The sequence below is a fragment of the Lepidochelys kempii genome, chromosome 10 (genome assembly GCF_965140285.1).
Source record: "Lepidochelys kempii isolate rLepKem1 chromosome 10, rLepKem1.hap1, whole genome shotgun sequence".
Lineage (NCBI taxonomy): Eukaryota > Metazoa > Chordata > Testudines > Cheloniidae > Lepidochelys > Lepidochelys kempii.
In genome coordinates, this window is record NC_136389.1 from 20,323,333 (window position 1) to 20,338,704 (window position 15,372).

General features: G+C 41.9%; 1 protein-coding gene across 1 annotated transcript in view; it reads left to right on the plus strand.

Annotated features, from left to right (window-relative positions):
- The first annotated feature begins 4,806 nt into the window (after positions 1-4,806).
- Positions 4,807-15,372, plus strand: part of PDXDC1 (pyridoxal dependent decarboxylase domain containing 1) — a 54,976-nt gene continuing 44,410 nt past the window's right edge. The window contains exon 1 of the mRNA XM_073362359.1: positions 4,807-4,970. Within this exon, the coding sequence (XP_073218460.1) occupies positions 4,950-4,970 (21 nt within the window). The 5' untranslated portion in view covers positions 4,807-4,949. The remainder of the gene's footprint in view (positions 4,971-15,372) is intronic.

Consider the following 15,372-nt stretch of genomic DNA (forward strand, 5'->3'; position numbering starts at 1 on the left):
AAGGAGAATTGTGTTTGTCCCTTAAAGTTTGGCCCAGTATTTAAATCCGCAATCTCTACAGGCAAAGGACAGACAAGTTCTAGGTGCTGAGAAGACATCTGTAGATCTGAACTGCAGATTGCTTTGGGTACTACTGGAATCAGACAAATCTGATGGTCTTTTCTGAGAGACTTGCAGAATTAGTGGGTGAAGGGGAGATAGTACATCCACATGCCATATATTTGGATATTATTAATACATTTTATACTGTCTCAGAAACATTCCTAGAAAAAATAATTCAAATAGGCGTGGGAAGCTTTTTAGGCCAAAATCTGGCTAAAAACGCCATAAAGAAAGGAGAATGACAGACAGCAATGTGTTGCATTTAGGGTAAGTATATTATGTAGGCTACAGGGACCACAATTAGTTATGCTCTTTGTGACGTTGCACTCTATATGATTTTATAAAAATATGCTAATGAGTGTGAATATAATGTAAGTGGAATATGCTTCATGCAAAAGGTCTCTTGTAAGGTATCATTATAACGCTTATAATCTACTGAGTGTGGTCATCCTATTTGTATAAATGTATCACTCTTGTATCTAAAACTAGAAATATGAACTATAACTCTGAGGTCCTATTGTAATTATGCAAAGCGTGGGCCATTAATGGTGGTTTGGAATCTTAATGGCTCCCGTTAACCAGGACAATTACCTGTAGATGGCTCTGTTTTACTTGTAAGTCTTCCTGTATACCTGTGGGCTGGCAAGTGAGTAATGAAGTCTTACAGTGACATGTGATCATGTCACCTGAACTGGAATCCATCTCTAACATGGTGCTTTTCCATTGAGAAGGAGGGGTGGGAACCCAGAGGGACAAAGGATTCCCGAGTTATGCAAAAGATATATAAGTGGGTGGAACAGAACAAAGGGGGTGGCCATCATGAGAAATCCCCTAGCTACCACCTGAGCTGGAACAAAGGCTGTACCAGGGGAAAGGATTGTGCCCAGACTAGGAAGGTGTTCAGTCTGTGAAAGAAACTTATTGAAACATCTCTGAGGGTGAGATTTTATCTGTATTCAGTTTTATTACTGTACTAGACTTAGACTTGCATGTTTTATTTTATTTTGCTTGGTAATTCATTTTGATCTGTCTGTAACTACTAGGAACCAATTAAATCCTACTTTCTGTATTTAATAAAATCAATTTTTACTTATTAATTAACCCACAGTATGTATTAATACCTAGGGGGGGCAAACAGCTGTGCATATCTCTCTATCAGTGTTATAGAGGGCGAACAATTTATGAGTTTACCTTGTATAAGCTTTATACAGGGTAAAACGGATTTATTTGGGGTTTGGACCCCATTCAGAGTTGAGCATCTGAGTGCTAAAGACAGGAACACTTCTTAAGCTGTTTTCAATTAAGTCTGCAGCTTTGGGGCACGTGGTTCAGACCCTGAGTCTATGTTGGAGCAGACTGGCGTGTCTGGCTCATCAAGACAGGGTGCTGGAGTTCCAAGCTGGCAGGGAAAGCAGGGGCAGAAGTAGTCTTGGCACATCAAGTGGCAGCCCCAAGGGGGTTTCTGTGATCCAACCCGTCAGTCTTATTTAAAATCTTCATTATATGGAAGTAGGAATTAATAGCATACTAATGATATCGGTAGATTATAATAAATTGAGATGAATAATATAAAAGGAGCTAGAGCAGTGGTTCTCAACCTATTTACCATTGTGGGCTGCATATGCAGCTCTCTATGTATTATGTGGGCAGCATCCACACAATATATATACTACCTGTATGTCCCTGAGGATGTCACATGGGCCGTAGCTATGTGCTGTTTGGGCCGCGGGTTGAGAATCACTGGTCTAGAGAGATTACATGACATGAGCTTTAACTGGAGAAAATATAAGCAAACACATCTGGGGGGAAAACAAAGACTTTTATGCTGCCTGCATAATAAAACTTCATAGAATGTGTGAATCATGGGAGATCATTATTCTACTAATCCCAGTCTCTTCTGCCCAAGACTCAGCACCTTTGAAAATTAAGCCATTAATTCCTTCATGCCTCAGTTCTCTGTCTGTAAAAAGGGAATAATACATTTCCTTTCTCCACACTTTGTCTGTCTTGTCAATTTAGATTGTAAGCTCTTTGGAACAGGGACTTTCTCTTACTATGTGTTTATACAGTGTCTAGCATAGTAAGCCCCTTAAAATAAATAAATAAAATAAATAAATACAAATAATTACAAAATTGTAACAAATAATAATAATATAATGCACAATCTTGCACTGGCTTTAATTCTATTTGGGGGAAAATTGTTTATATTCCAGAATCAACAGTTAACATGCAAACACTGGGCCCAATCTTCCTCTAAGTGTAGTAAATGGCAAATCTAGAATGGGATTAGGCCAGTTATTTTGAGTGTTGTGCTGACATCCTTTGGTAATCCCAGTGCACTGGAAAATGGAGATTCTTGATCTATGGTAGTTTCAGGGACCAGTGTAGCACACAGATGTAGGAGGCACTGAGAAATTTAATAGGACAACCAAGGTTTTTTTAAAGGCTAATGATAAAACATTATTTTATAAAATACAGTTTGTTTCCCAAAATCCATAATAATAATAATGCTGCTAGGGTTTGTCTTCTGAAAAGGAGGTTGTCTTGTTTTGGTCTTTTGACAATATATGAGCACCCTCAACAACATTCTCTCTCATGCAGGCAGTTGTGGAAGCACTAGTCAGGTAGGAGAATGGGGGATAAATTGACTGAAAGAAAGCTGCTAATATGTTATTGTTATTATATAATTATTATAATTTATATTTATATTATCATAGTACCTAGTGGCCCATGTTATGGGCCCACCCACACTGGGGTTCAGCAGAGTTAGTTTCTAAACACTGGATAGGCTGCACGGATGGCAACCAACCATATTAGAACCATGTTTTAAAATGTATTCCATTTAGATGGAAATATGTTTATGAAATTACTTTAAACATGGTTCCCAAAGTCTGTTTAAAGATTAGTGTAGGTAGGGCTTAGAACAGCTCCTAGTTCTTGCATAATAAAATACACATGATAGGAAATGAAAATGTTTTGTTGTTCATGATACAGTTACAGCCATGTTAATTTCAGCTTCATTGAAATTACAAAGAGAGAAAATCAATGCTGCCAAATTTTAAGAGCAAATAGAGCTGTGGCACCAATTGTAAAGCTGAGGCACCAATTGTAAAGGAATCCATGTGGGTAGACCCCTAAGGAGGGGAAATATCTTCAGCTTTCAAAAAGCATATTGCAAACCACAGCCCAATTTTGCAAAGATTCACACATGATTTTCCCACTGACTTCAATAAGACTATTCAGAGTGTGTAAAATTAAACATATGCCTAAATATTGCAGGATTAGGCTTGATCCTTATAAGAATTGAGTGCCTGGAATATGAGCTCAGGACCAGGCACTGAGGGATCAATCCTGTATTCCTTGCCATCCAAAACTGCCTTTGAAGTCAGTGGAAGTTTAGCCTACAAATTACAGAATTGGGCATAAACAAATTTTTAAATATAAAACTAAAATCCATTATAAAATTATTCAATGTTGTCCTTTTAAATTACAAGGAATGTTCTCTTTAAAAAAATCAGTAGACCATAGCAACAAAACCTTGACACATTTCTGTACTTAATGACTTTAAAGAAAAGAATTCAAGCTTTTAAATGTTTGATAAAAATCTGCTAGAGATAATTCTTTCAGCCTATGGGATAAATCTCTTTTCTTTCTTTTTTTTATTGTTATTATTTTAATTTAAACAATTCTAAATGTTCTAATTTGATCTAGCAATTTACATTGTTCGCACAAGCTTCGAATGTTATGATTACTTTTGTTAAATGCTGGATTAACTGCTCCAGAGGATCTGGCGCATAGACAGCAACAGTGTCACCTTCCCCAGCCAATGTGGGGCAACATACGGATATGAGGCAACCATCTGTAGGTTGAGAGAGGTAGTTCAGTGTCTTGGTTCCCATTTATTCATAGGTACATAAGACTAGAAGGGCTCACCTAGGTCACTGAGCCCCACTTCCTTGTTATTGCAGGCGCCCCCCTATAATCCAGCTAATAAATCTATCAGACTCCATTTTTTAAACTAATTAGGTTAATCCTGGCATACGCCGGGAATAGCAACGATGGTGCAGATCAGTGCCCACTGCGGTGATGACAGCTTGTGCACAGATAAATTCATGGCACACACACACCTCCCAGTAGCAACAGCTTCCGTGCAGGCTCACCGTGGGCTGGGCGCCGTGGCCATACAAGGACCTGTCTCCCGACCAGCAGCCGCCCCTCAGTCTTGGAGGGACTCACGAGAATCCCGGCAGCCCTTCGCCCCGTTAGTCGCACTGCCAGTATCACCCTCCCTGCCGGGGCTAGATTCGAACCGGCAGCGCCACGGGGCGCTATGGAGTTTTTAGTGGGCTTCGCCCGCCCACTTCCCTGATCCCAATAGGATCTCCCCAGCTACCAGCCTGTTCCTGGGCACGGTGCACTGCAGAAGAACTGCGCATGCTCAGACATCCTCTCTTCGGTGCCCCCCGCCTCTGGAATGTTCCATTGTCTAAAAAGAGGGGGGAGACCAGCAGAAGTGAAGGGGTTACTGTTGGTGTTGAAGACGGGGGTCAGTTCTTCCCGCATTCAGCCTGCTGTCATCGCACCTTGTTTCCGGGTCCGTTGAAGCGCAACTGCCTGGCCTGCCTGTTGTCCCACTCCTGTATTCTCCCAGATTGGTACATCCCACTGCTGTCACAGCCGACTACGGCGGCTTGGAAGGTCCTGTCCCCTTAGTCCCCTCGGCGTGCGCGTTCCCCCCCTTTTCCCTCAGCTGGTCTCGTCAGCGCTGCCAGCGTGGAGCTGGCTGGCCAGCCGAGAAGGCGGAAGTGCCCGGAGGGGAGGAGTCGTACCCAAGAACTCGCCTGGCCATGGAGAGCTCCCTGGAGAAGGTCTGTGGGTGCGGGAGGGGGCTTTGGGCATGGCTGGGGGCGCCGACGGACCCGGGGGGAAGCGTTGAGGGTGTGTCGAGTGTAAAGGGGCACAGGGGTGCCTGAGTTGGGGCGGGAGGTTGCGGGGGGGGGGAGAGAGACTGGGGGGAAACCGAGGCAGGTGGGGGTGGGGACCCGGGCTGACACAAGGGTGGGAAGGGAGACTGGGGGCCAGCTGACATACGGGAGGAGGAGGGACCGGCCTGATACAAAGGGGGCGGGGGTGGGGGCAGTGTTTTGCTAGTGAAAGGCTTGCCCCCGCCCCGGGTGGGGAGATATACAGCCCTGCTAAAAGGCACTCAATGAGTAGTGAAAGTGCCTGTAGGTAAGGGGGGACTCCTACCGTTTTAGAGGATTATCTTGCAAGCCACAGAAAAACATCCCCTCCTTGGCTGAGAAGCTGTGGAGCTTTCAGAGCCAGAGTCTGCAGGATTCTTCTCCCCCCCCCCCTTCCCAGTCACTAAATGTAAATTAAATAATGTATTTACAAGCAAGAAGCCAGGGCTCATCTTTCATTCTCCCCTCAACAATGTACGTTTGAAGAAGAGGGGATTAATTTGGTGACCGTCGTTCAGTGTTTTGTTGTTCTGTTCTGGGTATCAGATGATCTGATGAAACAGGGCCCTTTATTGTGTCCCAGAGCTACCTAGCCCTTCTCAATGGAGAAAGGGTGATTGACATTGGTTCAAGCATACTCTAGCACAGTGGCTCTCAACCTTTCCATACTACTGTACCCCTTTCAGGAATCTGATTTGTCTTGTGTACCCCAAGTTTAACCTCATTTTAAAACTACTTGCTTACAAAATCAGACATAAAAATACAAAAATGTCACAGCCAACTATCACTAAAAAATTGTTTACTCTCTCAGTTTTACCATATAATTATAAAATAAATCAATTCAAATATAAATGTACTTACATTTCAGTGTATAGTACATAGAGCAGTATAAACAAGTCATACTTGTCTGTATGAAGTTTTAGTTTGTATTGGCTTTACTAATGGTTTTTATGTAGCCTGTTGTAAAACTAGGCAAATATCTAGATGAGTTGATGTACCCCCTGGAAGACCTCTGCATACCTCCATAGGTACGCATACTCCTGGTTGAGAGCCACTGCGTTAGAAGGGACCACCAAAAACAAGAAATCATCACATACTCCCACAAACCAATGGAAAATATCAGGAAACCTACCTGGAGATGATGTAAGAAACCCCAAACAGCACTTCTCTCTCTAAGACCCTGAGTCCAGTGCCATTGCAAACAACTTTGGTATGAGCAGTCAGTTCATGTCATGAAGCATTGAGTCACAGACAAAACAAAACAAAAAACAGTTTCCAGCCATGCTTCTTAGCACTCAAAACACTTGTGAATCTGCTTATATTTTGAGATACCTTTCAGTGTTCTTCCCCCTTGGGAATATATTGTGTGTGCACTTAAAAAGAGGTGGAGCTTATTTCCTGAGAATGTTGGTCTTGAAGAACAGGATAGTGGCGGGAATGTTAGTTAATCCCTTTCCCCTTGTGGACTTGATGTGATGTTTTTTTTCCTTTTCATGCTTCCTGTTCTGCTCTCCTACACACTGAACACATAAGTGTGAACCCTGTAAGGCCCACAAGTCACTGTTAGAAAATCCTGTGCCCTCTGTCACAGTCTCTAAGTGAGTCCCTAAAGCAGTGGTTCTCAACCAGGAGTCCGGGGGGGCGGCGGGGAGGTTTCAGGGGGTTCACCAAAATAAACTATAGAGAGTAGAGCCAGCATTCGACTCATTGGGGCTCAGGGCAGAAAGCCAAAGCCCAACCCACATGGGGCTGAAGCCAAACTTAGCTTTACGGAGCCCCTGTGGTGTGGGGCCACTGGCAGTTGCTCTGTTTGCTACCCCCTAATGCCAGCCCTGGCTTTTAATCTACTGGATATGCAGAAAAACAGTTGTGGCACAGGTAGGCCATGGAGGTTTTTATAGCATGTTGGGGAAGGTGGGTTCAGAAAGAAAACGGTTGAGAACCCCTGCTCTCGACCAGTGGTTTTCAAACCGTAGGTCATGACGCAGTTCTGGAATGGAAGGGACTGGGTCAGGTCCGGCTCCTAGGTTGTGGGGCCACGGGGCTCTGCGTGCTGCCCCCGCCCCAAGCTGTGGGGGGTGGTGCCTGCAGGCAAGAGATGCGCGGAGCTGCTTGCGTGCCTCTGCCTAGGAACCGGACCTGCTACTGGCTGCTTCTGGGGTGTAGCGCAGTCTGCGGTGCCAGGACAGGTAGGAAGCCTGCCTCTGCACCGCTGCTGTGCTGCTGACAGGGAGCCACCTGAGGTAACACCGCGCCCCAATCCCCTGTCCCAGCCCTGAGCCCCCCCCCCAAACGTGGAGCCCCTTCCTGCACCCCAAACCCTTCATCCCTGGCCCCACCCCAAACCCCTGCCACAGCCCTGGGCCGCCCCCAACCCGGAGCCCCCTCCTCATGCCAAACCATCCTCCCAGGCTCAGCCCTGCAGCCCCAGCCCAGAGCCCAGAGCCCTGACCCCCTCCCGCACTCCAGCCCCACTACCCTAGCCTAGAGCCTCCTCCCACACCCTGAACCCCTCATTCCTGGCTCCACCTCACAGCCCTTACCCCAACCCTCTGCCCTAGCCCTGAGCCCCACCCCAAACCCTGCATCTCCAGTTCCGTTGGCTCACAGGCATCAACAATTTTCCTCAACTGCGTCACCAGAAAAAGTTTTAAAACCACTGCTGGTACAGAGTAATACCACAGCTAGTACAGAGTAATACTCTTGGCAGCATGAAACACCACTGAAATATAGCAGGTGCTTGAATGGTAGCAAGAGACCTGTTCTGCAAGTCACAAGAGGGTAATTGTATTACATGTTTAACCAGATGTCTTCATATCATTCATTGATTTTTATCACCAGTTTTTGCATATCTTTATTAAGAATATTATATATTTTATATGTGATTAAGAAAAGTGTGGGCAGTTTTTCTACTGCTACATAATGTATACTGTATACACAACACTGTAACTTTGATACTTCAGTTTTATAGCTTGTTTCGGTATCAGCTAGGTGAGTAAGGTAGTGAAAGCCAAAACATATTTTTTTTGCTTGGTGTTTGCTAAGTGTTCATTTCCCACAATTTTTGACTAGATTTTAAAATCTGTTGAGGAGAGTAATATTGTGAAGGGTATGTGGTAGGCCTGGAGAGCTCAATGTATTTATTCCAAAGTGCCAACAAAAATTACGACAGTTGATCCTAAAGGATTCAAACTGCTTAAGTGAGGTTTAATTACAGTTACTAGTTCATAATGCCATGTACTTTCTGCCTAAGGCTAGTTGACTGCATAGTAAACTATGCAGTTATTTAAAGAATGTGACACATTATGAGAGGAGTTTTCTTCACATCTTGTAAAGTCAGTATCCTACACTACTGCCAAACTAATGGAAGACTTCTCTTTACCTTATTTTATTATGCTACCACAGTAGAACCATAAAAAGCATAGTTTTGGGGTTAAATGTTAAAGCTGCTATAAGGAGATGATTAGAGTTTCTTCTGTATTTGTTTTTAACCTTAGGACTTGTCTCTACTGAGAGAAAGCACCAAGTGAGAAAAAGTGTTACATTGTAGTTAACTCCTTATGGAGGACCCTAAGATTAACCAGGACCAGCTAGTTCATTTTTAAACATAACATCTGTATCCACATTATGGTCAAAATCATGTTTAATAATGTGTTAACACAATGTGGTTTTTGGTTTGGTTTTTTTTCAGAATAGATGAGGCTTAGGAGAGTAATGCTCAGATCCTATAAAGAATTAAGCTTTTGCTTAATTATAAGCACAAGACAATTCCCAAACCCTTCTGAAATCTTTCCATTATATATGTAAAAAAATTAGATAGCTACGGAGAGTCATACTCCAGACTCCTCCTTATTTTGCATACCTTGGGTTTTTTGCATGGTGAAAGCCCTGCACTCTTTTATGTGATAAAATCTTGCTTTTCCAGACTTAAAACTTGCTGCCCATCTTGGAAAACTTCCCAATGGCCAGATAGGTAGAGAAGTCAGAAAATGGTGGATGAACAAGTTGTATGTGCTTTCTTTAGATGTAATGGTAAATAGTTGTTAAAAACATATTAGAGCAGATTTAAAAAACTTCAAAATTTTTTGATGAAAAAATCACATTTTACTGTAAATTTTCACCAGAAAGTATTCCATTATTTGACCATCACTCACATATATAATATTGTAGTGCTTATAGGCCCAGGTCTTGTTTGTTCAGGGCACTGTACAAACACAAATGAACCTCAGAGGCCAGATGAACAAACTTTAAGAACTGCAGAAATTGTACCCTGGTGCTGCATGTGAGGTTAATGCAAAGCAGAGCCTCAGGCACAGCATACAGAACCAGACAAATGGACTTTTGGGGTGAGCTTTAATTCCCAAGAAAACTGGGGGATTCTCTTGCTCTATCATATGACACATTTCCTGAAAGATTTGCTGTTAGGAATGTCACAAGAAGTTGAGGTTAAACTTGGAAACCTGCAGTGGGTTTAAAAATAGTCTAACACAAATTTGTAACTTTTTTTTTCCACTTGTACCTTGATTTTTCCAACACTTTCCTCAAAATTCACCTTGCTAAAACTTCAGTTATGACTGGTACACAAGTGGCCAGGTGCCTTTTGTGGGATTTTCGCCTTCCTTTGTAGCTTCAGAGTAGGTGGCTCAGTAGTCTGTAAATATATGGCAATGTCTGTGTTTAGAATTGCTCGTTGTTTCCCTAAACATGGAAAATGTATTTTGGTTCCGTGTCCATCCTGTGACTTTTGACTCATGTGTTGTTGCTGTTATCACTACAATATCCTGGTAACTTTTGCTGAAAACTTGTGATCACAGACCTGTGGGTAGGAAAATGATAGGGACCAAAAAAACCAAAATACACATATAAGTGAAAGCAAAAAATGGTCTGAATGAGCTCTAATTGTGGGGTATATTAGATTGGATGTCTCCCCCCGCCCCCTCCTTCCCTGCAAGCTATTTTTCATGTACCTGCTTTGGTGGCAAACTTGACTTGGTCTAGTGCAGGGGTTCTCAAACTGGGGGTTGGGACCACTCAGGGGGTTGTGAGGTTATTACATGGGATGTCGCGAGCTGTCAGCTTCCATCCTAAACCCCGCTTTGCCTCCAGCATTTATAATGGTGTTAAATATATACAAAATTGTTTTTAATTTATGGGTGGGGGGTCACACTCAGAGGCTTACTATGTGAAAGGGGTCACCAGTACAAAAGTTAGAGAACCACTGGTCTTGTGAATAAACCTTCAGGATAAAATGACTTTAGCTGGGAAACAGATCAATGTTATGAACAAAGCATCATTTATCATTGATGATAAAACGGAGAGCAACAATTCGCCAACAAGGCATTTCTGAAGAGAAAATAACATTATTTAATTAAAATAAATACAAATACACTGCATGTGTCTCTAATTATGATGAATGGGGTTTTTTTGGAAGCATTTACAACACTACAACTTGTTCTTACAAACTATTCCTTTATGAACAGAGATGTTTTTATGAGTTGTTGAAGGTGAACTTCTGATGCCTGTCTAAAACTGTACTAGGAATGTAAAATGAAAAAAGTGAACAAAAATGAGAGAGTGTTTTTCACGAAGCTTCAGTCTCATCCCAATCAGAAAATAAGATCTCTCACACTTCAGCTGTTGCCAAGGGTCTGAGGCACTAGCTACACAGCTGGACACAGTGCAAAGCCTTAAAGGAAGGCCAAAGCAGGATGTCTTTGCTGGAAATGCAGACATAAACAAAAATTGGATTATTGAAGCAGAGAATGGGATGATTATGATTTGAAGGAAACAAATGATAAAAGGCAAAATAGGCTATGAATTTTCTGCATTTTGGTGGACTGGAGGAGGGAGGCTCCAAACTGTTCAAATCCCTGATGAGAGAAATGGTAGTTGATGAGTTGTACGCTTTCAAGCTTCAGTGCTGTTTGTTATAACCCAAACAACTAGAGGGGCAGAGACCTAGTATGATCAGAGTAAAGTGCCTCTGATTCAAGGGTAAGGAATTTGGGCTGAAAATAATAGGATTTTCAGGTAGTGTGATCTGAAAGGGGAATCTCATTCTGAGTTCCCCCTAATAGCCATGATGAGACAGAATGAGATCAGCATCTATGTCTATGTGCACTCCATATTTTTGTGACAGGAACAGCCATACTGGTCCATCTTGCCCAGTATACTGTTTTCCAACAGTGGCCAGTGCCAGGGGCTTCAGAGGGAATGAACAGAACAGGCGATCAAGTGATCCACCCCCTGTTGTCCAGTCCCAGCTTCTGGCAGTCGGAGGGTTAGGGACATCCAGAGCATGGTGTTGTGTTCCTGATCATCTTGGCTAGTAGCTATTGATTGACCTATCTTCCATGAACTTAACTAATTTTTTTTTAACCCTGTTATATTTCTGGCATTCACAACATCTCCTGGCAACGAGTTCCACAGGCTGTTGTTTAGTAGGCAACAGGTTTAAAACCATTTTATTAGGTGACTCCTATTTCTTGGGTTATGTGGAAGAGTAAATAACACTTCCCTGTTCGCTTTGGCCACATCAGTCATGATTTTATAGACATCTATCATAACCCTCCGTAGCTGTCTCTTTTCCAAGCTGAATAGTCCCAGTCTTTTTTTAATCTCTCCTCGTATGGAAGCTGTTCACTACCCCTAACCATTTTTGTTGCCCTTCTCTGCACCTTTTCCAATTCTACTATATCTTTTTTGAGATGGCTCAAACAGAACTGTATGCATATTGAAGATGTGGACTTACCATTGATTTCTATAGTGGCATTACGATATTTACTGTCTTATTGTCTATCCCTTTCCTGTTGGTTCCTAGCATTCTGTTAGCTTCGTTGACTGCCACTGCACATTGAGCAATGGTCTACTCTGTTCATTCCTGTATATTTTGTTCTCTGGTATTACCACATCCCATTTATCCTCATTTCACTAAGCTTCTGGGATGCCTATTATGTAAATATCCTCATTTAATGCCAGGCACTATAGACTTCTAGCATTCGTATATAAGCACTTATACATTTTGTCAATGTGCGTTCATGTTATAGTTATATGGGACTCTTTTACATTTGGCTGTTCATTACTAGCTCCTACCTGTACTTTTTATCAACTTCTTTCCTAACTCCTTCACAAGGATATAGAGTTCCCCCTTTAATAAATTGATCCCTGAGGGATGGCTGCGCTCAAACCGTGTGCTCCTCCGCACCTGTCAACACTTCTGCGAGCCCTTAGTTTAAAAAATTATCTACAACCTTTTTAGTTTTACACGCCAGCAGTCTGGTTCCATTTTGATTCTATAGGATAACTTTCCCTTCCATCAGAGACCCCTGAAGCACTTTACAAACAGTAATTAAGATCCCTGTGAGATAAATATTATTATACCCATTTTCTAGATGGGGAAACTGAGAAATGGAAGTGTCTTGCGCAAGGTCATACATGAAATCAGTGGAAAGAGACTGACTTCAGTGGGCTTTGGATGAAGCCTGTAGGTCAGACTAAAGAAAAGAGCCCATGCTGGGCTTACTTCCGGTCCTATTCTCTGTTAGAGCACACGCTCGCCCATGTTGGAGAATGGGGATAAGGAATGTCGTCACTGGATGTGGTTTTAGTGTCACTGGTATGGAATTCTGCTTGATTTTTCTGAATCATAATTTACTAACTTTCTTTAATTTTTAATCTAAGTTTTGTATTGTTAAAATCATGTACGTTAAATATACTTTGAAAAGTTCAGAAAATAAATATTTCTTATCCAGTTAGCAATCAAAATAAGCAATCAGGGATTTAGTTCACAATGAAGTCCACTTCAAAAATCAAAGGCTTTTTGGATTTTATGACATCTCATGTAACTTAGAATAACTTTTTTATTTCACGATGACAGAAAAATAGCTGGAGCGAACATAAGACTTCACTGGCTAGATAATCTACTAGTTGTACTGGAAAAGGCTTGCACATATGATAGCTATAGGGGGAAAAAAGACAATGTGTTTGTGTGTGGGTGGAAAGGTAAACATTGGTAAGTTTTTACTTAACACATAATTGCAACAGAGAAATTGTGAGCTGTTTTGTTTGTTTATAGCTCAGTATCAGGATGGCTGTTACAGATCATTCCACAAATGTCACCATTCAGGACAGATCTGTTCAAGTATTTTGCATGCAATGCCAGAAAAAGATTTCTAGTGTTGTTTAACACAAATTATTTCCTTCCAGCGAGGTATTTTTAATGTTTTGAGAATGCCACTCAGGCTTTCAAGACTCCAATATATAGGTTACTATAATCAATAATATTCTTCAGTCAATTACTCTGCATAAATATTCACTTATGAATTTGGAGGTTATTTTATTTAAGTGTGCAAGATCACTGCAAAGTTTTTGGATTTGGTGCAAAGAATATTATGAAAACATCAGTGGAGCTGCATGGAGATTTTATTAGTAAATATAAATAGCATAACTGGATTCAATTTTTGTTTCTCTATGGTGACTCTCATATTCCCTTCCATTAATGTTATCTTAAAAACTTGACTACAAATCAACACTCCGAATATCAACCTATAATTGTGTGTCAGTTGCTATTTCCATGATAAAATTTTTGGAACTTTCATTTCATTTTTATAGGTGTGGAGTCTTCTACCCACTCCACCATTATCACTCCTCCCCTCCACTTACATGGGTTAAATACATCTCTAAATGTTATCATAAAAGTAGTCTTTAAAATGAGATAACTGTAAACCAAATTTTTTCTGAGTTAGTCCTTGAGATGGAAATGGCATACAATACGTACAAATTAATATTCCATCCATCTTTTGCAGTAATAAACATGCCTGCATTCTGTTGGCTTTCCCCACCCAAGTGTGCCAATATTAGTGCTGACAGCAGGCATATACAAGCCATTGGGAGGACTGTTTCTCAGTTACTGTAGCAAAACAGTAAGAATCAGTATATCCCTCCAATACAATTAGTACAAGCTGTTTGTTGTTGGTTTTTTTTTTAATATCTCTAGTTAAAAAACAGTGGACAAAAATGTTGAAGGCTAAACTACTGCAGTGGTGGAGGCTTTGGGCTCAGGACCAATTTTGTGAAGGTGGACTATGTCTCAGTTTTTAGATGATGCAGCTTTTACCTGTTTAGGGGAGGTGGGGATGGGGGTTGATAAGTTTGGTCTGCAGAGGAAAGGAGAGAGCCCCTATAACAGGATCTCCCCAAGCTTGGCATCAAAACCTGTCTCTGCCTCAATTTCCCAGCTCAAGTAATTCGGCTGGCTGGCTGCTTCAGTGAAGTTTCCACCAGAATCAGTGTTTCCTTCCCTTTTCCCAGGGATGCATATATGGTTAAAAAAGAAATACAGTTTGGCATCAATCAGAACAGGTCCTGCCACCTGACCAGTCCTTGGGCCTCTGGCTAAGAGGGCTTCTGCTGCTGCTAGCTGGTGTGGGAAGCCCCCTTTCAACACCTTTTTCTGACCCAGGGTCTCCTGCAAGAGCTTCCCCAATCCCATCCTTAGTTGAGCTGCTTGTTGGCCTTTTATCTCATCAGACAGGAGGCAACTGGCTAGTCACAGATAGGGACTATAATCATAAGGAACTTGGGCTATGTTTACATTGCAGCTGGGAGCGAGCCTCGCAGCCCAGATAAACTGATTTATGCTAGTTGGGCTCGTGCTGGTGCACTAAAATATAGCTGTATGGACTTTGCAGCACTGGTGGAGCTTGTTTGGCTAGCCCAAGTCTCTGCTGGTGGTTTAACGTCCACACAGCTATTTTTAGCATGCTAGTGCAAGTCTGTTTGCTTAGGCTGGGAAGTTCACTCACAGTTGCAGGGTACATGTATCCTTAAAGCGTCTTTCCACCCTGTGACAATTCCTTCCACAAACATCCATTGTAGGCTAATTCATGCAACAAGTGCAGGCTTTTTAAAGACTATTTGCCTGTCCTGGTAGGAGGAAGAGTATAATTACAACGGGTGGAGGAGGAGACCACTCTGGCAATACTACTAGTATTGGTTGGACCAGACGAAGGTGTAACAAGTTCTTAGCCTTTGTCAACGAGAGGGAAAATCTCCTACATAAATCAGGTTAAGGGTACATCATGTTAAAAATGCAAGGAAATAGAGTTAAGGTTGCTAGTCTGTTTTAAAAATTAGTGTAGTATAGAGGCACAACAGGCTTTTGAGCCATAGTGTGAACTTAAGGACAGAGTGACAGCCTTAAATTGAAACTTCCTTTCTCTTTACAGTTGTTAAAATTAATATTAAAGTTTAGCCCCTTGTTTTTGACTTCCCCTATAATAGCTTAAGCATGTTTAAGGGCCTCTCA